This window comes from Hemiscyllium ocellatum, chromosome 45, assembly GCF_020745735.1.
Source record: "Hemiscyllium ocellatum isolate sHemOce1 chromosome 45, sHemOce1.pat.X.cur, whole genome shotgun sequence".
In the NCBI taxonomy this organism is placed as follows: Eukaryota; Metazoa; Chordata; class Chondrichthyes; order Orectolobiformes; family Hemiscylliidae; genus Hemiscyllium; species Hemiscyllium ocellatum.
Genome location: NC_083445.1, coordinates 16,560,805 through 16,588,039, shown reverse-complemented (window position 1 = coordinate 16,588,039; position 27,235 = coordinate 16,560,805). Strand labels below are relative to the sequence as shown.

At 42.1% G+C, this 27,235-nt stretch overlaps 1 protein-coding gene across 1 annotated transcript in view; it reads left to right on the top strand.

Moving 5' to 3' along the window:
- The first annotated feature begins 2,131 nt into the window (after positions 1 to 2,131).
- LOC132835876 (adhesion G protein-coupled receptor E2-like) overlaps positions 2,132 to 27,235 on the top strand; it is a 49,193-nt gene continuing 24,089 nt past the window's right edge. The window contains exons 1-9 of the mRNA XM_060854974.1: positions 2,132 to 2,156; positions 2,502 to 2,594; positions 8,019 to 8,177; positions 13,099 to 13,245; positions 14,303 to 14,449; positions 15,487 to 15,633; positions 16,852 to 16,998; positions 18,071 to 18,294; positions 24,192 to 24,369. Coding sequence (XP_060710957.1) covers positions 2,132 to 2,156; positions 2,502 to 2,594; positions 8,019 to 8,177; positions 13,099 to 13,245; positions 14,303 to 14,449; positions 15,487 to 15,633; positions 16,852 to 16,998; positions 18,071 to 18,294; positions 24,192 to 24,369 — 1,267 coding nt within the window. The remainder of the gene's footprint in view (positions 2,157 to 2,501; positions 2,595 to 8,018; positions 8,178 to 13,098; positions 13,246 to 14,302; positions 14,450 to 15,486; positions 15,634 to 16,851; positions 16,999 to 18,070; positions 18,295 to 24,191; positions 24,370 to 27,235) is intronic.

The window sequence follows — 27,235 nt, the reverse complement described above, 5'->3', positions numbered from 1 at the left end:
TGTTGTCATCCTATGTTTAAATTCCACCACCCGTTCCCCTCTCCCTACATCCCCCTCACCTTCGATGGTTTGTATTGCCCTCAATGGGCTTTGCACGTAAATTATTCAGTCAGGAATAAGGGTGATTCACCAGTTCATTGATGAAAAAATAACATGGGTGATCTGCTGAAGGAAAAACATTTGTTCATGTGCATGTAAGAGCAGTTCTGGATAGAGAAAACAAAATTAGAATCCATCATAAATAGTTGTGAATTTGTGCTGAAATAACTGCAAACTTCATTATCAACTTGGGAACAACAGTTTGTGCAGAGTAATTTCATTCACTCTTTCAGGTAATAAGGTTGATCATTTCCCTCCAGTGGTCTTTATTTGACATTACCACACAATTGCTTGCACTGCAAATGACAAAATGAAACTCAACGATCAATTTGTCTTTGGAAGACGGTCAAAATGATTCTTCATTGCTAGTCCTGCTTGGGCTCAGCTTCTGGTCTATCTTCTGGAACTGACTAAGAGGCCCTTTACCGTTTGCTAATGTGTGAAATACATGTTGCAAGAGCTGGCCTGGTAGTTGTCTTATCTTTAATTCTTCCCCTCATCTAGAAATATCATAACTAGGTGGAGTAGACAATTCGGCTGCTCGAGACTGCTCTGCCATTTAATGACTGCTCTCGTCTCAGCTCAACTCCATTTTCCTGCCAACTCCCATAATCCTCTAACCTGTTACTAATTGAAAATCTATTGTCTTCTTAAATTGATTCAGTGTCCTGCCATCCACCACACTCTGAGGTAGTACATCCCACAGATTCATGGTCCCTGAGAGAAGGAATTCCTCCTCAACTCTATTTTAAATCGGCCACCCCTTCGTCTAAAACTATAACCTCTTGGACTAGATTGGCCCACAAGGAGGAATATCGATTCCATGTCTACTTTGTCAATCTCCTTTAATGTCTTACATACCTCAATTAGATCACCTCTCATTATTCCAAAGCCTAGCATGTCTCGGCCTGAACTCCTCAATATCTCCAAATGAGACAAGCCTTTCATCTCTCGGATTAATCTAGTGAACGTTCTGTGAACTGTCTCCAATGCAATTACATCTGTCTCTGGGAAGGCTCATCAAATCTGAGTCAGCCTTCACCTGGCTAAAGCAATGATAATATCCAGGAATTCTGTTTGAATTGATCAAGCTTCTCATCCAGCTTTGCTTCAGTTAAGTCAACAGTTCGCTGGTCTTTCTCAGCAATTCTTTCAGTTTTCCTGAAAAGTTTGCAGAGAAGGTTCATTAGGAAAAGTCTCAAGTTGTTCAACCACTGTGAGAAATGGACTGGAACACCAGATTATTGGAGTATGTCTTCTACAACTGGGTTTGTGGCACATTGGGAGGGCCAGTGGACAGCAAATCCACACAACTTGTGAGAAGACACTTAGTCTGGGTGATAGTTAGTTAAGGTATGGAATGCACTGCCAGGAAGTATAGTGGAGGCCGGTTCAATTGAGGGCATTAGATGAATAGCTGAATTAGAAATAATGTGCGAGAGTATGGGGAAAAAGCGTGAGAGATTGACATGAAGCAATGATGCTTGTTTGAAAAAACGATGCAGACATGATAATCGAATGGTCTCTTTTTGGACCATAAAACCTCTCTGATTCTGTGATGAGGATGTCTGATGCTGACAAGTTGGAAAGAGGCCTGACATTTCAGCGTTGATGTTTTTATTATTGTCTGTGTCTAAATGAAAGGAGCTGATCAATGACAAGTGTGAAACAGTGCACAACACCAGCTTGTATGGATATTGCACCCTTTACATCATGAGATGTCTCAAGTGACTTGTCTTGCCATGAGGCTTGTGGCTCTGGTTTCTATTCTGCACATTGATCCGATGCCTATCCTGAATTCTCTGGTACGTTGTTCACTATAATGGCTTCCCTAATCTCTGAGTGGCTGCTGCCTGATCTAGTAAGTTCTGTAAACTCTCTGATTCACTCTGTTGAACCTAATAATATTCTCTGTAAGTACATCTCTCACTAGTACAGACTATTTTACCCTTTCTCCACAGCCACTTGATTGTGATTGGAGATCTTTCTGTTGCGTTATGATATAGCTCTCAACATTATATCCATTCCCATAATGCTACAACAGGAGAGCAATCAAAGTAAAACTGACTCTGGGGCCCTAAAGGAAATGCTACAATGTGTGGTGAAATTTTTGACCAAAGTGATAGATTTTGAGAAGTGTTAAAGCAGGAGACACAGGTTTAGGGAGGGAATTGCAGAACCAAGGGTGTAACCTCCCCTCAGTACAGTCACTGAAGGTGGAGGGTAGGAATGTGGAGATGCTCAATTATTACATGTTAGGAGATTACAGATCTCAAGGGTTTATCAGGTTGGAGAAGGTTAAGAGAGCAAACAATCGAGCCATAAACAAGGAATGGAGTGGTGGGTGAACAGGACTTTATGTGAACTTTTATCAAATACTTGAAGTTTTCTTTTCCTCCCAGTGATCTTCTTCACCAATGGATGGGATTCATGGAAAACCAAAGCCATAAACTGTGGCAAAGGATTCTATCTTGGAACAAACAGGACATGTGTTGGTGAGTCATGGCATGGAGACTAAATTTCTGTTCCTTTCTTCCGCTGATATTAATTCCAATAATGGCCACTAGGCAGCAGGAGGACTCAAATTGAGAAATACTGATTATAACATAGGAAATGTTCAATATTTATACCTGATACCAAATTGGAGATGTACAATAAAGAATGTGGGCCGCTTATTAAAAAGTTTATTTCTATTAACAAACTTTCGGAGTGACATTTGGTGAAGTGTAAGGTGGTTCATTTTGCTGAGTGGAATAAAGAGATTCCTGATCCCTTGTCAGGGAAGTGCCTATGGTACAGTTGTTAGTGCACTTACCACTGAGCAAGTAGCTCTGGGTTGAATCCTCCAAGCAGGGGAACCAATGAAAATTGCAGCACCAATGATGGGTTTCATGTCACTGAATCTAAAAGGAATTCCCTCTTTCATGTTTTGAACATAAGTCTCTCTCGCCAAAGGAGAAATTTATTGTTTGTAACCAGTACCATCATGTTCTTCCCAATGCCAGGAAAAGGGTCAGCAGGAGGTCATTCAGCCCATCAAGGTGAAGGTGAGGACTGCAGATTCTGGAGATTAGAGACGAGAGGCTGGTGCTAGAAAAGCACAACAGGTCAGGCAGCATTGGAGAAGCAGGAAAATCAATGTTTCGGGCAAAAGTCCTCATCAGGATTGAGTCTGGGAGCCTGGGTGATGGAGGGATAAATAGGTGGGACTGGGGGGAAGGTCACTGAGAATACAATGGGTGGATGGAGGTGGGGGTAATTGTGATAGGTCAGAGAGGAGGGTGGAGTGGATAGGTGGGAAGGAAGATGGACAGGTAGGACAGGTCATGAGGGTGGTACTGACTGGGAGGTTGGAACAGGGATAAATGGAGGGGGGGGAGGGTGAATGAGGAAACTGGTGAAATCCACATTGATGCCATGGAGTTGAAGGGCTCCAAGGCTGAAGATGAGGCATTCTTCCTCCGGGCGGCAGGTGATAAGGCAGTGATGATAGAGGAGGCCCAGGACCTGCTTGTCCTCGGTGGAGTGGGAGGGGGAATTGAAGTGTTCGGCCACAGGACAGTGGGGTTCGTTGGTGTGAATGTCCCAGAGATGTTCTCTGAAGTGCTCTGCAAATAGGCGCCCTGTCTCCCCAATGTAGAGGAGAATTCTTCTGAGGATGTCATATAGCAGGGGTCCTTTGCAGTTCTGAGAAAGTGTGTCCCTCAGTTGAGGCATGGCTGACTGTAGAGAGATAAGCTGGCAGTGCATGGCAGCGAGTGTGGAGCCGAGGATCCAGAAGGAGAACCGTTTCTGGAGATTTTGAATTTGTTGTCTGTACTGGCTCTGTTCAGACCCAAACTGTGATGGTCTGAATGTAGTCCGGAGTCCATGTGGGATCAGTTGGTTTATTCCTCTGAGGATGTACAGTGGGGATGTACACCTTCATTCCTGCAGACAAGCTTTTGTCCGTAACATCGATTTTCCTGCTCCTCAGATGCTGCCTGACCTGCTGTGCTTTTCCAGCACCACACTCTCGACTCATATTCAGCCCATCAAGCCCATTCCCTCAGAGAATGCAATTTGAGACACGGATGCAATATTGTGGTAGTGTCAGGAGACAATTTCTTTTATACATTCATTCACAGGCATCACTGGTAAGGCCAGCATTTATTGCCCATCTCTAACTGCCCTGGAGAAGGTGGGAGTGAGATCAATTACAGTCCATTTGATGCAAGGTCAGTCACAATGTAGTTCAGGGCAATGTTCCAAGATTTTGACGCAATGGAGATATATTTCCAAATCAGAATGGTAGTTGCCTTGGAGGTAGTGGTAATCCCATGTATCTGCTGCCCATGTCCTTCTAGGTGGACAGGTTGTGGCTTTTGAAGGTGATGTCTCAGGAGACTGACTCATTTGCTGTCGTGCATTTTCTGGCACTGTACAACTACGGTGAAGAGGGTGAAGGTTGAAGGTGCTGGAGCAGTTATCAATCAAGTGGTCTGCTTTGTTCAAGATGGAATCTTACTCCTTCAGTAGGTGTTGGAGCTGCACTGATCCAGGGAAGTGGAGAGAGTTCCACTAAACCCTTTATTTGTGGCTTATAGTCGGTAGACAGGATTTGGGGATTCAGGAGGTGAGTTACTTACTAGAGAATTCCCAACCTCTGATTTTCTCTTGTGTCCACTGTATTTAAAACCAAAAACACTGCAGATGCTGTCAATCAGAAACAACAGCAGAAATTGCTGGAAAAGCTCAGGAGGTCTGGCAACAAATATGGAAAGAATCAGAGCTAACATTTCGGGGCGAGTGACCCTTCCTCAGAATGGATAAAGTTAAAAATCACACAACACCAGGTTATAGTCCAACAGGTTTAATTGAAAGCACACTCGCTTTCGGAGCGCTGCTCCTTCATCAGGTGGTTGTCGAGCACACAATTGTAAGGCACAGAATGTATAGCAAAAGTTTACAGTGTGATGTAATTGAAATTATACATTGAAAAATACCTTGATTGTCTGTTGACTCTTTCATCTGTTCGAATACCACGATAGTTTCACTTCTTTCATTTTAAATCACAAAACCTTTTTCAAAAGTCGCATTCTCAGGTTAACTGTAACAAGTGGTGTTAGCTAGACAACATGTTGAAGGTGTTAGCCCCCTGTGTTCTCTGTCTCTGCCATGACTTTGAGATCGATTCTCACCTAAAAAGTGAGGTAACAGAGTTTTACATGAATTCATGCAGTTCTTGAGCAAAGTACAATGCAACTCTGCAAGTACAAATTCACCCCACAAACGTATATGTATATTTGTGTGTGTGTGTGTCTGTCTGGGTTGGGGTTATGAGTGTGAGAGTGTATGTGTGTGTGTGTGTGTCTGGATTGGGGGTTGTGAGTGTGAGAGAGTGTGTATTTGTGTGGGCATGAGTGTAGATTGGTCTAAGTGTATGTATGGACTGTTTTGTCCAGTTCAGTTTATACAATTAGATTTGCTCAGATCCCCTACAGCATGGAAATATAGGAACTCCCAAGATGCTGCTCGTAGGATGTAGTGATGATGATGATCCCACTGAAGGTCAAGGGGAGCGAGTTAGATTCTCTCTTGTCAGAGATGGTCATTATCTGGCATTTCTGTGGTATGAATGTTAATGGTCTTTAAGCAACCCAATCTTCATGAGCAGCTTCAGTAGCTGAGGAGTTGAGAATGATGGTGAACGTTGTGCAATCATCAGCAAACCTCAGCATGAGCTTATGATGGAGGGAAGGATGGGCCTAGGACACTACCCTGAGGAAACTCTGCAGAAATGTTCTGGTGCTGAGGTAACTGACCTCCACCAACCACAACCATTTTCTGATGGGCCAGTTACAGTTCAACCAGCAGAGAGTTGGCCCAAGTGATAGGACAGTAGTGCGCTGGGTTTGATATTTCCTGCTTTTTGTACACAGGACATATCTGGGCAACTTTCCACAATGTCAGGCAGATGCCAGTGTTATACCGAGACTGAAACAGCTTGCCGAGGGGCATATTATGATTTGGAACACAAGTCTTTTGTACAATTGGCAGAATATTGTCAGGCCCCGTAGCCCTTGAACTATCCAGTGCCTTCGACATTTTGACATCACATGGAATGAATCAACTTGGCTGAAGACTGGCATCTCTGATGTTGGGGACCTTTGGAGGAGGGTGAGATGGATCTTCTAGCTGAAAATTGTGGCAAATACTACACTGTTACCTTTTGCAGTGATTTCTGGACTTCTCAGTAATCAAAGATGAGGATGTTTGTGGTTTCTCTTTCTCCAATGAGTTTTGCAATTGCCCACCACCATTAATGACTGGATGTGGCAGCACTACAGAGCTTAGATCGGATCCATCATTTGTAGAATCACTATCAATCACTTGCTGCTTATTTCGATGGGTTCACAAGTAATTCTGTGTTGTAGCTTCACCAGGTTGGTACCTCATGTTTAGGTTTACCTGGTGCTGTGCCTGGCATGCCTTCTTGCACTCTCCATTGAACGCTGATCCTCTGGTTTGACGGTAATGATTGAATGGGGGAGATGCTGGGCCATGAGGTTGCATTGGTGTTCTAGTACAATTCAGCTGTTGATGATAATCCACTGCACCTCATAGATGCTCAGTCTTCAATTGTTAAATCTCTTCCAAGTCTGTCCCTTTAGCACACTGCCTTACAACATAATGGACAGTATCCTTCATGTGAAAAGAGGTCTCTATATCTAAAGAACTGAGTGATCATTGCTCCAACTAACACTGTCATGGGCAGATGCATCTGTGGCAAGCAGATTGGTGAGGATGAGGTTAAGTAGATATTGGTGAGGATGAGGTTAAGTAGATATCGGTGAGGATGAGGTTAAGTAGATATTAATGGGGATGAGGTTAAGTAGATATTGGTGAGGATGAGATTAAGCAGATATTGATGAGGATGGGGTAAAGTAGATATTGGTGGGGATGAGGTTAAGTGGATATTTCCTTTGAATTGACTCCCTCACCATCTGCTGCAGAGCCAGTCCAGCAGCATAGTCTTTTAGGATTTAGTCTTCTCTGTAAGGATTCGGGCTTTCCAACCTGATGGATATGGGGTACCTTTGTCACCCTCAGTGCATCTTCCAAGTGCTGTTTAAGATGAACGTTTACTGATTCAACAGACAGAGGTGGGAGGAGGGGAGGTGGTACTAAGCAGGAGTCTCCATTGTCTATTTGATCTTCATCTGGTGCCTAAATCTGGTCAGGAGTCAATGTTGAGGGCTCCCAGGACAATGCCATCCTGACTGTGTACTACTGTGCTGCCAACACTGCTGGGCCTTTCCAGCCAATGGGACAGGACATACCCAGAGATGGTGATAGTGGTGCTCTCTGGGGCATGGTCTGAAACCTACAATTCCTTGAGTACGACTTCAACTCTGCAGTGGCTGAGTAGCTTCGTTAGTGGCTTCAGAAGACAGTTAGGAGTCAATCACTTTGGAGCCTGGTGGAAGTCAGACCAAGTAAGCACCAGATTTCATTCCCTAAAGTACAGGGCTTCCCAAACTGAGTCAAACCTCTGGGTCTGTACCATCATTGTCATCAGCAGACTGACACGGTTTAAAACAAAGACTCAGCACCACTTCCTTGAGAGCATTCTGCACTGGCCAATGAATGTCAGCAATGTTCATACCACAAGATGAATGTTAAAGGTCTGCAACAGACAGAATGTACCACATAACCGCAACATGTTCCTCAATCCATATAGTATTCCCAACTGAGGTACAGTTCAGAGGGAGGACTTAAAATGATCTTAATTTATCTATACCTCACAGCAATATCAGTCCAGAAATGCCAATTCCTTCTTGAACACCAACAGTGAGAAAAATGCATTGATTTTCATGAGACCATTCAATTCCCAAAAGGTAAAATCAATCTATGAACTCTGTTTATCATATTTCCAGATGACAATGAGTGTGGAGAAAATGAAGCTGAATCATCGGCCCTGTGTGGTACCAACACAGAGTGTCACAACACCCTCGGGAGTTTCTACTGTACCTGTAAGAAAGGATACGTCAGTGAATCAGGAGAAACTAACTTTACCACCATGATACACTGCCGAGGTAAAGAAGCTAGTTACACTGCAGACCTGTTTTGATAAAAGTTGGAAGTGTGTATGGGCTCTAACTGTATTTCCAGCACTTTTATTGCTCTATTAGACTTGGATGTAAATGTTGACAATCCTCCTCCACGACTCTATTTATACAAATAAACAAACACACGGATCAGGAGCAGACGTAGACCATTCAGACCCTCAAGCCTGCTCTGCCTTTCAATAAGATCATGGCTGATCTGTTTCTGTTCCGAATTTCTCATTCCCGTCTACCCCAATAAGCTTTGACCCCTCGGTCTAACAAGAATCTCTCCACCTCCACCTTAAAAATATTCAATAACCCTGCCCCCTCCGCCGTCTGAGGCAGAGAGTTCTGAACTTACACGATCCTCTGAGAGAAAACATATCTCCTCATCTCTGTCCTCAAAAGGGGAATCTTGAATTTTAAAACAGTGTCACTTGGTTCTGGATTCACACACAAGAGGAAACATACTTTGCACGTTTACCTGGTTAAGACGATGCAAGATCTTCGACACTTTCATCAAGTCACCCCTCGTTCTTAGGTGAGTGACTGGATGGTGAACACTCCTGATGAGCAGTCACCACCAACAGAATCTTAGCCTAACATGGCTCACCAAATTTGAACAGTCACATCTTCTCCTGGCACAACACATGTACATGTTGTACACACTACAGACTGGTGTCCAAGTTCCGTGTTGTTCTTCTTCAAAACTTGAACAACTGTTCTATTTGTCTGATTGGGCTATATGTCGGTACTTCATCTTACCTTGGATCAGTTGAAGGTGACCAAAGTTAAGTGGGAACACCTATTTCTGGTTAAATCTACTGCAGAACAGTGGAGGCATTCAAAATGAAATTGGTGAGAGTATCGGCCCAACATGTTCCCTTTGGGGTGAAATGTAGGAGCAAGAAGCCCAGAGAACCCTGGATGTCTCAGAATATTCAGGACTGGAAAAGTAGGAAAACAGAAGCTTTTAATAGGGACACAGGGAGCAAATCAATGGAGATCTTAGTGGAGGACATAAAATGCAGGTGTGAACTGAAGGCAGCAATTAAGAGAGAAAAGAGAGGACGTGAAAAAATAGTGACACATTAGTTTGGGGAGAGTCCCAAGGGATCCTATCAGTACATCAAGGGGAAATGGATAAACAGGGAAAAGCCCCTACAGCCCATTAGCGACCAAGGGGCGGCCTGTGTGTGGAACCAAAGGACATTGGTCAGGTGTTAAATGAGTACTTCAACTTTATCTTCACTTTGAAGAAAGGATGTGAGTCCAGAATTTAGGAAGGGGGACTGTGAGGTTCCTGAGCAGATTGACATCAGGAGTGGGTAGGCATTTGAGGTTTTGGAGGGTTTAGAAGTGGACAAATTCCCAGGTCTGGGTGAGATGTAGCCCAGGCTGCTGTGGGAGGTGAGGGTGGATATCACTGCGGTTCTGTCCCAAATGTTTAATTCCTCTCTGGCCAGTGGGAAGGTGAGAGAGGACTGGAGGACAGCAAATGTGGCTCTACTCTACAAAAAGGGTGGACACGATATACCATGGAGTTACAGACCAGTGAGTCTCACATCATCATCTGGTCACTGGAGAAACAACTGGAGAAAATTCTGAAGGAGTGATTTAATCTCCACTTGGAAAGTTATAATCAGGGATAGGAAGCATGGCTTTGTCAAGTGTTGGTCAATGCATAACAAATTTGATTTAATTTTTCAAGGAGTTGATGAGGTTAGTGCAGTTTATGGCAATATAGTGGCTTCAAGAGGTTACTTTGTTCTTTTCTAAAGAGAGATTTGAGGACAGAGAAGGTGAGCTGTTGATTTGGAAAGCCAATAAACAGTTTATGCAGCCTTGTTTTTTTTAGCTGGAACAATAGAAGCAGCCTGAATGGGTGTGGTCAAGCTCTCACAGAACGACGCTTCTCAGTTTCTTAGACTCTGCTGCTGAGATCTTGAAGAAGTGGAAGCTATTTTTTGTGATGTTTGGATATAGCTAAAATCTGAGGTTTCTCCCATCCTGCTGCTCGAGTTGCATGTGAGACAATCTATTTTCTGAATTTGCCTTTTGCTAAGGGGTATGTTCATGGGATGCTACTATATTGGAACAATCATTGTTTAGTTGCTAACTACTCTATTAATCTGTTACCTTTTCCAACAGGGGTACAGCTAAGCCGATTCCTTTTCTTATCATTTTTCTTTTGTTGTATTTTAACTATATTGTATGAATAAACTGTGTTTTGCTTAATGTTGAATAGTTTGACCAATCAAATTGCGTCAGGAATGCAGCACCCTAAATTTACCATTAAAATAAGGGCTAGGTTAATCTCTTAATATATTTTGAGGTTGTTTGGTCTGGTCCATAGCAGGTTAATGTCATTTATATGGATTCCAGCAAGGCCTTTAACAAAGGCCTACACAGGAGAGTGACAAAGATACAAAAGCCAACAGGATCCAGGGTAACTTGACAAGTTGGATCCAAACATTGACTTTGTGGGATGAGACAGAGGATAGGAGCAAAAGACTGTTTGTGTGGCTGGAGGCCAGTGTCCAGAGACATATCACTGGATCCTTTACTTTTTGTGACATATATGATACACAAGAAAATGTGGGGAGTGATGATAAATACGTTTGCGAATGACGTGATGATTGGTTGCTTGGTTGGTGACTGTGCAGCAGAAGGTATTAAGTTACAGCAGCATAAAAACAGATTGGGGATGGGCAGGTCAGTGGCAGATGCAACTTAACCCTGAAAAGTGCACTTTGACTTCCAGAAACTCCTCTTTTATAATGTGAACTGTTTTACAACATCAATATTGACTTTCCTGCATTCTCTAGCCACCATTTCTTTTTCCACAGTCAAAACTGACACAAACTATTCATTTAGTATCTCCCCAATCTCTTGAAGTTCAGCACACAGATGACCTCCTTGATTTCGCTATCCTCTCTTGAGGTCTCCTCTTACTCTAAAGTTTTTAGAGAGAATCCCTACAGTGTGGAAAAAGGCCCTTTGGCCCAACAGGTCCATACCAATCCTCCAAAGAATAACCACTCAGCCCCCTTCACTATTATCCAATATTTACCCCTGACTAACACCCTAACCTACACATCTCTGAACACTATGGGCAATTTAGCTTGGCCAAGTCATCTAACCTGCACATCTTTGGATTGTGGGAGGTAACCCACACAGACATATGGACAATGTGCAAACTCTACATAGAGGTTGGAATCAAGCCTGGGTCCCTGATACTGTGAGGCAACAATGCTAACCACTGACCCACCGTGCTTGTAGAATCTCTTTGGATTACCCTTAACCTTACCTGACCATGCTATCTCATTGACCCTCTTTGCTTTCCTCATTTCTTTCTTAAGAAAGCCCTACACTCTTTATGTTGAGCACTTCAAATATCATTGCATTCAAAGCAATGAGCCAAGTGCTGGAAAGCAGGAATTGTTTCGATTTGAAGCATTCTTTGACAGTACAGACTCAATGGGTCAAAGGGCCTCTTCGAAAGTGTATGATTTTGTGAAACTCGACTGAAATAACTTGGTTTGCTACAAGACAGCAGCTTAATATTTTCTAATGAAAATGGCCCTGTAATAAAGAATTTTCTCTTTGACAGAAACCCATAACAGCCGTGACACAGGGAGACAGAGGTCAAGTAGGTGGTTAGACAGAAGCTTACAGCAGATGATCAGTACATGAAGGTGGTCAGGGAGATCCATCATTGTTTTCAATTCCAGATAATGAGGAGTGTAAAACAGACCCGTGGTTCAAATACAACATGCATCAGCACAAATGGAGATTTCCATTGTACCTGTAATGAAGGATTTGTCTCAACCCCCAGTGAACACACTTTTACTGATAAAACAGCCATGTAAAAACAATTCTGCTTGTGATGCAACATCTGAAATATTCACCAGACTTTCACTCTTTAATACTGATACATATGTTCTTTACAGCAACCTGATTTCACACTGCAATGAATCCTAGAATAATTGAGCTGTGTTTCTTTCTTCTTTGTTATGTATCCAAACTTCCTGACTATTTCAATTTCTAGAACATTCTCATTTTCGCGACTCCCTTTTCTGTACAGTAACATGTGGGAAATTCCCACCTTCAGAGCATTAATTGGAGACTCTGGGTTATACACTTTGTAACATACCCACTGTGACATGGTATCTCCAGTGACTGAATGGTCATGCAGGGGAGTCAAATCAAAGTAATACTGAAAGATAATTACTGAATCCAACATTAATTTGACATTTTGCAGGTAGCTAGCGTATTATTTTGATTCAATTGTTCCTTGGCTTGACATTGGATGATGAGTTCATTGAGCTGCTATAATGTTACAGAGTCACTGGTTTGGAGCATTAGTTTCTCATTCCAGCACAACACGTGTGTGGTATACACTGGGGTTCAACTTCTGAGATTTTCTTCTCTGAAAATTCAGTGACTGTTGTGTTATGTTTTATCCGTCAGGAAAACCTTCAGAGAAATGCTTGTGACATCGTTGCTGCATCACAGCAGGTGACCTAATTATATAAAGATCTCAAACTCCTTCTTACCTTCAGACCATTTGAAGCATGACATTGTACTGGAACCATTCTCTTCTATTGTCATGAAACAGCATAATAATTACCCAGACACTTCGGTGTCAGTGGAATGAAATGTTTGCAAATAGTGCACGTATTACAATTCTATTGGATTCTTCAATACCACAATGCCCATGCCAGGTTTATTCCGGTACGAGAATTAACAAGATAGCTGTATCAGTTAAAACAATTTTTGGGACAGAAACACACACCAGCCAGGACACAGGGAGACAGAGATCAAACAAAGGTTTAGACAGTAGCCGACAGCAGATGATCAGTACATGAAGGTGTCCAGGGAGATTCATGGTTATTTTGTATTCCAGAAATTGATGAGTGCAAGACAGACCCATGTGGTTCAAATGCAACATGCACCAACACATTTGGTGGTTTTGAGTGTGCCTGTAATGAAGGATTTGTCTCAACCACTGGAGAACGCACCTTCACCGATCAAACAGTCACACAGTGCCAAGGTAAAGACTATTCTACTTGGGGAATAACAGTTAAAACATTCACCAGACTTTCATTCTTTAACACTGATGCATTTATTTTTTCCAAAAGCTGACTCTCACAAATCTAATGGATCTCAGAATAATTCAGCTGTGGCTCTTTCTTCTCTGTTTTGTATCCATATTTCCTGACTTGTTTCATCTTCTGTAAGACTCTCCTTTATAAGACTCCCTTTGGTATAATAGTAACATGAGGGAAACTCATATCTTCACACCATTAAATCAAGATTCTGGATTATTAACTCGTTAAACCAGTGTCACGCTGACTTGGTATCTCAGGAGATGAATGGTCATGGAAAGGAGTCAAAGGATGCTGTCCTGAGAAATAATTAGTACATCCAGCATGAAGCTGACATTTCACAGATAGCTAGTATTCTATTTTGATTCAATTAATATTTGACTTGACATTGGATGAACTCATTGAGCTGCTACCATGTTACAGATCCTCTCTTACGGAGCGTCAGATTCTCATCCCAATACATGGTGCAGACTCATGTTCAATTTATGAGATTTGTTGCTTGCAAAATTGATTTACTACTGTGTTATGTTTTTTTACTGTGTTATGGTTTTAGTCAGTCAATAAAACATTCAGAGAATTGCTTGTGATATCATTACTGAATCACATGATGTGACCTGATGGTTGGTAGATCTCACACTCCATCTTACCTCAGATCATTTGAAGCATGACCCTCTATTTTACAACCATTCTCCTCTGTTGTAATAAAACAGCAGAATATTGGCCCAGACAATTCTGCGTCTGAAGAATGTAACATTTGCGACAAACAATTAGTTGTAACAAATGTTTGTTGGATTATGCAACACCACAACATCCATGTGAGGTTCATTCTGGTCTAGGAGATAACAGGATTGCTGTATCAGTTAAACCAGTGTCTTGGATGGAAACTCACACCAGCCAGGACACAGGGAGACAAAAATCAAACAAAGGTTTAGACACAGGCTTATAGCAGAGGATCAGTACATGAAGGTGGCCAGGGAGATTCATGATTATTTTGTATTCCAGATATTGACAAGTGTGAGACAGACCCGTGTGGTTCAAATGCAACATGCACCAACTACGTTGGTGGTTTTGAGTGTACCTGTAATGAAGGATTTGTCTCAACCACTGGAGAACGTACCTTCACCGATAAAACAGTCACACAGTGCCAAGGTAAAGACTATTATTTTGGGAAATGCCATTTAAAACATTCACCAGACTTTCATTCTTTAATACTGATGCATTTATTTTTTTCCAAAAACCTGACTCTCACACTGTAATGGATCCCAGAATAATTCAGCTGTGACTCTTTCTTCTCTGTTTTGTATCCATATTTCCTGAATTGTTTCATCTTCTGTAAGACTCTCCTTTATAAGACTCCTTTTGTATATAGTAACATGACGGAAACTCATATCTTCACACCATTAAATCAAGATTCTGGATTATAAACTCGTTAAACCAGTGTCACGCTGACTTGGTATCTCAGGAGATGAATGGTCATGGAAAGGAGTCAAAGGAAGCTGTCCTGAGAAATAATGAGTACATCCAGCATGAAGCTGACATTTCACAGATAGCTAGTATTCTATTTTGATTCGATTAAAATTTGACTTGACATTGGATGAACTCATTGAGCTGCCACCATGTTACAGATCCTCTCTTACGGAGCGTCAGATTCTCATCCCAATATATGGTGCAGGCTCATGTTCAATTTGTGAGATTTGTTGCTTGCATAATTGATTTGCTACTGTGTTATGTTTTTAGTCAGTCAGTAAAACATTCAGAGAAATGCTTGTGATATCATTACTGAATCACATGATGTGACCTGATGGTTGGTAGATCTCACACTCCATCTTACCTCAGATCATCTGAAGCATGACCCTCTATTTTACAACCATTCTCCTCTGTTGTAATAAAACAGCAGAATATTGGCCCAGACACTTCTGCGTCTGAAGAATGTAACGTTTGTGCCAAATAATTAGTTGTAACAAATGTTTGTTGGATTCTTCAACACCACAACATCCATGTGAGGTTCATTCTGGTCTGGGAGATAACAGGATTGCTGTATCAGGTAAACCAGTGTCTTGGATGGAAACTCACACCAGCCAGGACACAGGGAGACAGAAATCAAACAGAGGTTTAGACACAGGCTTATAGCAGATGATCAGTACATGAAGGTGTCCAGGGAGATTCATGGTTATTTTGTATTCCAGATATTGATGAGTGTGAGACAGACCCATGTGGTGCAAATGCAACATGCACCAACACATTTGGTGATTTTGAGTGTACCTGTAATGAAGGATTTGTCTCAACCACTGGAGAACGCACCTTCATCGATAAAACAGTCACACAGTGCCAAGGTAAAGACTATTCTACTTGGGGAATAACATTTAAAACATTCACCAGACTTTCATTCTTTAACACTGATGCATTTATTTTTTCCAAAAGCTGACTCTCACACTGTTATGGATCTCAGAATAATTCAGCTGTGGCTCTTTCTTCTCTGTTTTGTATCCATATTTCCTGACTTGTTTCATCTTCTGTAAGACTCTCCTTTATAAGACTCCCTTTGGTATAATAGTAACATGAGGGAAACTCATATCTTCACACCATTAAATCAAGATTCTGGATTATAAACTCGTTAAACCAGTGTCACGCTGACTTGGTATCTCAGGAGATGAATGGTCATGGAAAGGAGTCAAAGGATGCTGTCCTGAGAAATAATGAGTACATCCAGCATGAAGCTGACATTTCACAGATAGCTAGTATTCTATTTTGATTTGATTACTATTTGACTTGACATTGGATGAACTCATTGAGCTGCTACAATGTTACAGAGTCACTCTTACGGAGCATCAGATTCTCATCCCAATACATGGTGCAGGCTCATGTTCAATTTCTGAGATTTGTTGCTCGCAAATTGATTTACTACTGTGTTATGTTTTTACTCAGTCAATAAAACGTTCAGAGAAATGCTTGTGATGTCATTACTGAATCACAGGATGTGACCTGATGGTACGAAGATCTCACACTCTATCTTACCTCAGATCATTTGAAGCATGACCCTCTATTTTACAACCATTCTCCTCTGTTGTAATATAACAGCAGATTATTGGCCCAGACAATTCTGCGTCTGAAGAATGTAACATTTGTGCCAAATAATTAGTTGTAACAAATGTTTGTTGGATTCTTCAACACCACCACATCCATGTGAGGTTCATTCTGGTCTGGGAGATAACAGGATTGCTGTATCAGTTAAACCAGTGTCTTGGATGGAAACTCACACCAGCCAGGACACAGGGAGACAGAAATCAAACAAAGGTTAAGACACAGGCTCCTAGCTAATGATCAGTACATGTTTTGGATCCATATTTCTTGAGTTGTTTCATCTTCTGTAAGACTCTCCTTTATGAGACTCCCTTTTCCCTTTAGAAACAGGTAAACTAATCTCGGAGGAAAACTCACAGCAGCCAGGACACAGGGAGACAGAAATCAAACAAAGGTTTAGACACAGGCTTCTCGCAGATGATCAGTACATGAAGGTGGCCAGGGAGATTCATGGTTATTTTGTATTCCAGATATTGACGAATGTGAGACAGATCCGTGTGGTTCAAATGCAACATGCACCAACTATGTTGGTGGTTTTGAGTGTACCTGTAATGAAGGATTTGTCTCAACCACTGGAGAACGCACCTTCACCGATATAACAATCACACAGTGCCAAGGTAAAGGCTATTATATTGGGAAATGCCATTTAAAACATTCACCAGACTTTCATTCTTTAATACTGATGCATTTATTTTTTTTCAAAAATCTGACTCTCACACTGTTATGGATCCCAGAATAATTCAGCTGTGACTCTTTCTTCTCTGTTTTGTATCCATATTTCCTGACTTGTTTCATCTTCTGTAAGACTCTCCTTTATAAGACTCCCTTTGGTATATAGTAACATGAGGGAAACTCATATCTTCATACCATTAAATCAAGATTCTGGACTATAAACTCGTTAAACCAGTGTCACGCTGACTTGGTATCTCAGGAGATGAATGGTCATGGAAAGGAGTCAAAGGAAGTAGTCCCAAGAAATAATGAGTACATCCAGCATGAAGCTGACATTTCACAGATAGCTAGTATTCTATTTTGATTTGATTACTATTTGACTTGACACTGGATGAACTCATTGAGCTGCTACCATGTTACAGATCCTCTCTTACGGAGCATCAGATTCTCATCCCAATACATGGTGCAGGCTCATGTTCAATTTCTGAGATTTGTTTCTCGCAAATTGATTTACTACTGTGTTATGTTTTTACTCAGTCAGTAAAACGTTCAGAGAAATGCTTGTGATGTCATTACTGAATCACAGGATGTGACCTGATGGTACGAAGATCTCACACTCCATCTTACCTCAGATCGTTTGAAGCATAACCCTCTATTTTACAACCATTCTCCTCTGTTGTAATGAAACAGCAGAATATTGGCCCAGACAATTCTGCATCTGAAGAATGTAACGTTTGTGCCAAATAATTAGTTGTAACAAATGTTTGTTGGATTCTTCAACACCACCACATCCATGTGAGGTTCATTCTGGTCTGGGAGATAACAGGTTGGCTGTATCAGTTAAACCAGTGTCTTGGATGGAAACTCACACCAGCCAGGACACAGGGAGACAGAAATCAAACAAAGGTTTAGACACAGGCTTCTAGCTAATGATCAGTACATGTTTTGGATTCATATTTCTTGAGTTGTTTCATCTTCTGTAAGACTCTCCTTTATGAGACTCCCTTTTCTCTTTAGAAACAGGTAAACTAATCTCGGAGGAAAACTCACAGCTGCCAGGACACAGGGAGTCACAGATCAAACAAAGGTTTAGACAGAAGCTGACAGCAGATGATCAGTTACATGAAGGTGGTCAGGGAGATTCCTTGAGGCAGGTAGCTTCTATTGTCCCTGTAATGAAGGATTTAGCTCAACAACTGGAGAATGTTCTGGTCCTGATAAAACAGTTGCACAGTGCCAAGGTAAAGACTGTACTGAATGCAAAACAACTTCTAAAACGTTAAGCTATCCTATCCGTTATTGACAAGCACTTCACTCTCATGCTGTAAAGAATTGTGCTGTGTCCCTTCAATCTCTGATTTATATCTCTGCTCTCTGACTCTATTCACTTTTGTAAGATTGTCATTTACATATCGGCCCTTTTTATACAATGGCCCAGATGTTCCAGTCAAGTCAAAAGCCTATTTTCGACATTGATCAAATACCCATTTACTTTCCAATGTCTCCCATGTTGGAGAAACTTCAATAGGAGCCTCCTGTTTCAAACCTGCACTGGAATCCATGCCATAGAAAGCACCCAGTCCCTGTTTTGCAGCAATCTGGCTGCATCTGTGAATTAATTGTGCAGCAGCAGCAGAACCAGACACTTTGACAGCTCCTGTGAAAGGCGAAGTATTTCACTTATGTAAGTGTGGGAATAGTGTAGCACTTAGTTATAAGGGGTTAGGGTGCCAGGTAGGTGAAGGAGGTAGGGGCCAAGTGGATGAGGTCTGTACTATATTGGTCCTGTGGTATGCTGGCTGAACAAAGTGGGTATAGTGGTGGGGGTTGGATGCCTTGTGGGTGAGCTGTTCAGGGTACTGGGAGTGGGGTGTAAGGTGGGTGAGCTGGTAGGGTAACAGGGTCTAGTAAACCAGAGAGTGAGGTCAGGAGCACAATATACTGTGCGGTTCCAGGTTACCAGGAAACTGTGGATGTCAGGTCAGGCTCAGGTGGGTGTTGCCTCTGATGGTGGGGAATGGTCAGAGTGGGGCTGGGGATGGGGCAGTGTCAGGTCTGGCAGCTGGGAGGAGGCTGTTGGGTTCAGGGGAGGGGGATGTTATGTGCTGCGATGGGACACGTCAGTCACAAGCAAGGTCACATTCCTGCCTTGGAGAGGGACTTAACATTTCTTCTAAAAGATGACTTTCCAACTCTGCTGCCTTACCTCAGTATTGTAGGGGAGTATCAGCCTAGGTTTTGTGTTCGTTCCAATGCAGCCATAACCTTCTGTTTCAGGTTCTGCTCTCATTGGGTGGTGCTCACACTGAGCTCTGTTGTGGTGTCACACTTAGTCATTCAGGCTGAGGAAGGCTCAATGTTAAATTATTACAGCATTCACACTCATTTCTCCTGTCAGTGAGCGACATTTTAAATGTCTTCATTATTTTACAGAACTAAACAGGATCAACACAGAACAATGCAGCCTGAACAATTTTACAAAGGTAGGAAAGGTATTTATAATGATTGGACACTGCGGTTATAGGGAGAAGTTTAGGATACCAAGTGGACATGTGTGCAGGCAAAGAGGAGGTTGTGAAGAATATTGACATGGCTGATGAGATACTGGTTGCCCTAATGATGGTGAACAGTTCATTGTTGACATTGTATAAAACTGATAGCAACTTTTGGTGCCCACATATGTGCAGTTAAAAGTGGAGATGTGAATATTGTTCTCAATGATGACCTGCACCTCCACAGAGCAGAATGAGGGGCTTGATGTGAAATTCAACTTTTTACATTCAATTGAAATTCACAGAAAGGAAAAGGATAGAGGTTTAAAAAAATGAATGTATTCCACAAGGGACAACTGAGCATGAGATGTTTGGTGGCAGGTCAGGACTATAACCCTTCACAAGGAAAGAGCAAATATCCCTGTGAGATAGAGCAAGGCACAGGCTTATGGATCAAAAATTGAATTGCTGGAAAAGCTCAGGAGGTCCAGCAGCACCTATGGAGAGAAAACAGAGTTAACGTTTTGGGTCCAGGAACATTTCTTCAGAACTGTGTGTGGCTAGGAAAAGGTTGTTACGTGATCTGAAAATGCAGTGTGGGGAAGGGAGGAGGAGTAAACTATGGGTGGGAATGGAGCCCAGAGAGAGATAACACAGTTGGGCAGACAAGGGACTGGGTAAAGGTCAGCCTGGGAGAAGGAATAGCTGCAAATAGGAACCATTAATGGCTAGTAATGGGTTGTTCTTGGTAGTAGCCAATGTGATGACAAGGCCTAGTGTGTGTGGGGTTGGGGTAAGGACATGGGAGAAGGTGCTCAGGCTCTAAAATTGTTGAACTCATTATTGAGTCCAGAAAGGTGCAGGGTTCCCAAGCAGAAAGTGAGGTGCCATTCTTCCAGCTTGTACTGAGCTTCACTGGAGCACTGCAGCAAGCCTGAGACAGAGATGTTGGCCGGAAACCATGGTGATGTGTTGAAATGGCAAATAACTTGAAGCTCAGTGTCATTTTTGTGGACCGAATGTAGGTGCCCTGCAAAGAGCTCACCCAGTTTGATTTTCGTCTCCCCAAAGTCGAGGAGACCACGTTGTGAACAGCAAATATAGTGGATCATTGATTCATTTGGAAGGTACGTCTCGGGCCTTGGATTCTGAGGTGGGAGGAAGTAAGCAGGCAGGACTTATTCCTTCTGTGATTGAAAAGAAAGGTTCTATGGGAATGTATGAGGTGTTGAGAATGGAGGAATGGACCAAGATGCTCTGGAGGGAACAATCCTTGTGGAATGCTGACAAGGTGAGGGAGGGAAAGATGGCACATCCTGCTGGATGTGGTGAAAACGACAGCTCATAATCCTCTCAATGTGGATGCTGATGGGATAGCAGGTGAGAATATGAGAGGGATCCTATCGTTGGTGAAGCAGGGAAATGAGGGGGTGAGGGCTGATGTGAAGGAGATGGGTCAGACATGGCTGAGGGCACCGTCTGACCCACAGTATCTGTTCTGATGATGCCATCTTCAAGAAGTGGGCCTCCAAAGACTCAACCTTTTTTCTCAACCAGGGATTCCCCACCATCATGGTTGATATCATTTTGTAGGGGCCATTCTCTCTGGGCCATCCACTCCTCCTCCATTCCCAACACCTTCACATACCCCTTTCAACTCCCTTTCCTTTTGATCCCCCTGTCTTTATAACTGTTTGGATGGTGTAGTTTTGTGTTTGCCTGAGGCATCTCAAATGTTTTGATACATTCAGAGTGCTGTATGTATGTAGCTTTTCTACTTGTACCTATGTATCTTTATGCAAGACATGATTGTGTATGATCAGCACATGCTTTACACACGCAGGATCTAAGTAACAGTGTACATGCCTGTCACCTGTGCACTTATAGGTGCCATATGTATATTAACATGATCAATGAATCAATCTGAGAAGGGATAAGTGAATTTACTGAACTGTGGTTTACTCTCTTGCTTGAAAGATTTTGATGCCTCTTTTCTCTTCTTCACACAGATCTCCCTGAATACTTACCATATATTTTGTTCATGGATTAACTCCACCATTAATCAGATTACTCATCAGAATGTACAGGTCAGTCATGACATACACCCCATTGCATCATGGGTAGAATATAGGAGCTGGTGACATTATTCTCTCAGGTCATGACCTGAAGATCAGTCCTTTTCTTCCCCATTTCCCTTCACTCATTGTTTTTTCTTCATCAAAGCATTTAACTCAACAAATTACAAAGCTCTCTGGATTGGAGTGTCTATAAACTTTATCACAATCCTACAATTCCTTTGCAATGACATAACTGAGCAGGTGATCTGAAACAGAAGCCTTGTACACGTATATTGACCTGTTGATATTTTACATTTCCTCATACCAAACAACAAATCTAACACTACATTAGCCTTTGTGATTATGTGGTGCACCTGCATCCCAACGTTATAGGAATCATGTATAAGGATACCCAGATCCTTCAGCACTTCAGCGTTCAGCCGTCCCTCTCTATTCAGATAAAATTCTGCTTTTCTCTTCTGACTGGAAGAATGGACAACCTGATGTTTTCCAAAATTATGCTCTTTCTGCCAAATTTCTATATCCCTTCTATACACCCATTTCCATCCCTTTGTAAACTCACGCATGCCTCTTTAATATTTGCTTTCCTACCTGTCTTTGATTCTTCAACAAATTTGGCCACAATGCACTCAGTGTTTTAAAAGCAAGTCATACACATAGACTAATTAACACTAGTTCCTAAAATAATCCCTCAGTTACCTGATTGCGAATCATTTACCTTGACATTTAATTTCCACATTAAGTGAAAAATACTGGTTTAGTTTTGTCTGTGGTGGAAAGGTACAATGATTATGAAGATATCGATCCCAGACGGGACCCCTCGGCTTTGAGATTGGTCAAACGAGTCAACAGAATGCAGTCTGTATAAAGCAAGATTATCTGCTTCACAAAGTAAGGCATCCTGGTGCAACTCTGTTCAGCAACACAGACGTTAAAGCTTCTGTGTTCTGTGGCAAAATTGCGCAATTACAATTGAAAAATAAGCATTTTTATATGTTTTTTCAAGAGACATTACAGCCTTAAATACAAGAAAAGACCCATCAACTGTAATATGGTGACATTATTGACAACACGCTAATCCAATGTTATTTCCTGGGAAATGATTGTTGTTTTACGTAAATCATCATCTCATGCTAGCAGTTCAAGGTTAGTTCGAATGGGTAATTAATGGGTCAGTATTCATTTTACGAAAGCTCCATTGTTAGCCTTATCTTCTATTCTAGCAACAGCTTCACAAAGTCAAATCATAACTTGCAGCCATTTTGTTGTTAATGAAAAGCCTACATATATTTGTTGCTTCTGACAACAGCTAGGATCCAAAATTTGAATCCTCAATTAGAGCTCTGAATTCGACAGCTTTTAACATGATTGATAGGGAATGTCAGTGGAGTTGTGGATAGTGAGGAAGGAAGTGGTAGGTTACAGAGGGATATAGATAAGTTGCAGAGCTGGGCGGAAATGTGGCAAATGGAATTCAATGTAGCTAAGTGCGAAGTCGTTCACTTTGGTAGGAATAACAAGATGATGGATTACTGGGCTAATGGTAGGCTACTTGGTAGTGTGGATGAGCAGAGGGATCTTGGTGTCCATGTACACAGATCTCTGAAAGTTGCCACCCAGGTAAATAGTGCTGTGAGGAAGGCATATGGTGTACTGGGCTTTATTGGCAGAGGAATTGAGTTCCGGAGTCCTGAGGTCATGTTGCAGTTGTATAAGACTCTGGTGAGGCCTCATCTGGAGTATTGTATGCAGTTTTGGTCGCCATACTATAGGAAGGATGTGGAAGCTTTAGAACGAGTGCAGAGGAGGTTTACCAGGATGTTGCCTGGAATGGTAGGAAAATCTTATGAGGAAAGGCTGAGGCACTTGGGGCTGTTCTCATTGGAGAAGAGAAGGTTTAGGGGAGATCTGATAGAAGTGTATAAGATGATTAGGGGTTTAGATAGGGTAGATACTAAGAACCTTTTACCGCTAATGGAGTCAGGTGTTACTAGGGGACATAGCTTTAAATTAAGGGGTGGTAGGTATAGGACAGATGTTAGGGGTAGATTCTTCACACAGCGGGTTGTGAGTTCATGGAATGCCCTGCCCGTATCAGTGGTGAACTCTCCTTCTTTATGGTCATTTAAGCGGGCATTGGATAGGCATTTGGAAGTTATTGGGCTAGTATAGGTTAGGTAGGATTCGGTCAGCGCAACATCGAGGGCCGAAGGGCCTGTACTGCGCTGTATCCTTCTATGTTCTATGTCAGTCAATGACAGAGAAGCAATGGCCAGGTAACAGTGAAGAAACATCTTGAGACCCCAGTGAGGGATTACACCATGATGTTCCAGCACAGAAACAGACCATTTGGCCCAACAATTTGTTTTTCTGGGAGTGCCAGTCTAAATGTTGTGCAGGAGCAGGATTTGACCCAGAGACAGAAGCGTTACCTGTTGAGCCACAACTGGTCACCATTTGGTCAATGAGCAGATCCATTAAAAGGAGCAATGACAATCTTCGAATAAATGGCACTTGAGAAATTATTTGTGTTCGCTAGGATGGAAATGAATTGTTTTTTTCCCACAGGAAATCATTTCAAACTCCAGTGATATTTTAAGGAATTATTCCTTTTGGGAAAACATGGAAAAAGAACAACGACTCTATTCCTGCTCCATATTTCTGCAAACCATGGAAAATGCTGCCATTGTTGCTGCTCTGAATTTGCCACCTCAGGGAAACAGAACAATATCAACTGAAAATATCAGTAAGCTCAGCAAAAGATATTTTGTGTAATCGACTTTGTTCAATCAGCTTTGAGCGTCACACAAAGAATCATCATATTACTGACCTTCCACAGTGTCTAGTACTGAGATATTAAACAAGTTCATCATCATTGGGAAATCATCGGATACACTTGTCAAGATGTAGATCCTGAATTTAAAATGTTTCAAGACCCTTTCGGTTTATGATTAGATTAGATTAGATTCCCTCCAGTGTGGAAACAAGCCCTTCAGCCCAACAAGTCCACACTGACCCTCTGAAGAGCAACCCACCCAGACCCATTCCCCTACATTTACCCCCGACTAATGCACCTAACACGACGGGCAATTTAGCATGGCCAATTCACCTTACCTGCACACCTTTGGACTGTGGGAGGAAACCGGAGCACCCGGAGGAAACCCACGCAGACACAGGAAGAATGTCAAACTCCACACAGACAGTTGCCCGAGGCAGGAATTGAACCCAGGTCCCTGGTGCTGTGAGGCAGCAGTGAGAACCACTGAGCCACCATGATGCCCAATTTCATAAAATCTCATGGCTGTCTGAAGTTAACTAATGAGGACCTGAGCATCAAAGTCCAGGGATCTCCACTGGTTGTTTGATGGCTCACCAGAGACTTCAACACACGAACTTGCAAAACAAATGTATTTTCATCCATAAGATTTGTTTCCTGAACATGATGTAAAATGGTTAAATTATTTGTTAGGAAAGGAGGAAAAGAAGCTATGCCCTTTGATGTGACAGTCCAGAGCATAGGAACATGAATCTTTCTAGTGTTTGGTTGTGTAAGAACAAAGAGCAAAGAATAAAGAAAATTACAGCACAGGAACAGGCCCTTCGGCCCACCAGGCTTGTGCAGATCTAGATGCTTAAATTAAACCTGTCGCCTGTTTTCCAAGGATCTGTATCCCTCTGTTCCCTGCCCATTAATGTATCTGTCAGGATATATCTTAAATGATGCAATCCTGCCCGCCTCTACCACCTCCACTGGCAACGCGTTGCATGAACCCAGCACCCTCCACATAAAGAACATTCCACACATATTTCCCTGAAACTTTTCCCCTCTCACCTTGTGACCCTGGTAAGGGGCTGATAAAAATTGCAGGAATTTTGGTTGTTGCCAAACATGATCTATTCTTCAAACATGGTAAATATTAGAACATAGAACATAGAACATTACAGCTCAGTACAGGCCCTTTGGCACTCGATGTTGCACCAACCTGTGTAACCAATCTGAAGCCGAAGTAACCTACCCATATCCATTATGATCCAAGTGTTTATCTAATGACCATTTAAATACCCATAAAGTTGGCGAGATCATTACTGTTGCAGGCAGAGCGTTCCACACCGTTACTACTCTCTGAGTAAAGAAACTACTTCCGACATTTATTCTGTGTCTATTACCCCTCAATTTAAAGCTATGTCCCCTTATGCTAGCCATCACCATCCAAGGCAAAAGGCTTTTACTGTCCAACCAATCTAACCCTCTGATCATCTTATATGTCTCTATTAAGTCACCTCTTAACCTTCTTCTCTCAAACGAAAAAAGCCTCAAGTCCCTCAGCCTAAACCCATAAGAACACATCGACCACTTTACTTTCACCCACCTGCTTGGTCACCTTCTCAAAGAGCTCAAGAAGGTTTGTGAGTCACGACCTAGCCTTCACAAAACTGTATATTAAACATGTACAGCAGAAGATTTTACCTATCCCTGTCAGATGATCTTACATTACTTCCCAATGAAGATGTAGACTATCTCATTGACATATTCACATTAACTCTTTACCCACAAATCATAACATTGAATCTGGGCATTCAGCATTGAAATTAACAAACACTCCTTCAAAGTTTGATGGAATCTTCCCCCCTCCCCGAGAGCTGTTGAGATCAGTTCAATTCAAAATTTCCACTCTGAGATAGATAGATTTGTGCATGTTAGGAATTAAGGGTTGCAGAACTCAGACAGATCAATGGGATTAAAATACAGTCAATTGATTCATGGTTCAAGGGACCAAATGGTACCCTCATGTTTCTGTGCCCCATCCTGGGATTTGGATTAATCCACCACATTCTCATCTAATACAACACCTTCCTGTTTAGGCATGGCCTGCCAACATTTCAATCATGAGTCATTCTTTATTTTCCATTTTCCTTGCTGAGATGTTGTAATTGTTGGTACATCTGGCATTTATTGACCTCCTTTACCAGGTCAACATCTGCCATTTTGGTGTTAGATAAGAGTCCCATCAAGAACAGATAAGATACAAATATCAAGGTTCTTTTGTGAATTTGCTGCATTTTTACCACATTCCAATAGTTTTATACACATCTTTATTTTTGCAATCACAGAATTGTCCCAGGCAGGAGGCCATTCTGTCCATCAGGTTTCCCTCAGCTCCCCAAATGATCAATTCACTTGGTGCCATTCTCCCACCCTGTTTCCATACCCCTGCACATTCTTCCTTTTCTCTTGTGAACATTTCAGTTGATTCACATGCACCTCAGGCACTGCATTCCATACCCTAAACACTCGCTCTGAGAAAATTATTTCTCTTTTACTGCTTTTGCCAACTACTTACGATTTTTGCACACTCTTTCATGATCCTTTCATGAGTGGGAATGATTTAGATTCATAGACATTTACAGCACAGGAGGAGGCCATTCAGCCCACCATGTCAGCACCACTCAATGATGATCTGATGACACTAATCTCACTTTCCAGTTCTTGGCCCATAGTCCTGCAGGTTACAGCAACACAAGTGAACGTCAAAAATGTGAATGTTGCAAGGATTTCTGACTCTTCACGCAGTCAGTTGTAGACTCCCAACATCCTCTAAGTGAAAAGATCG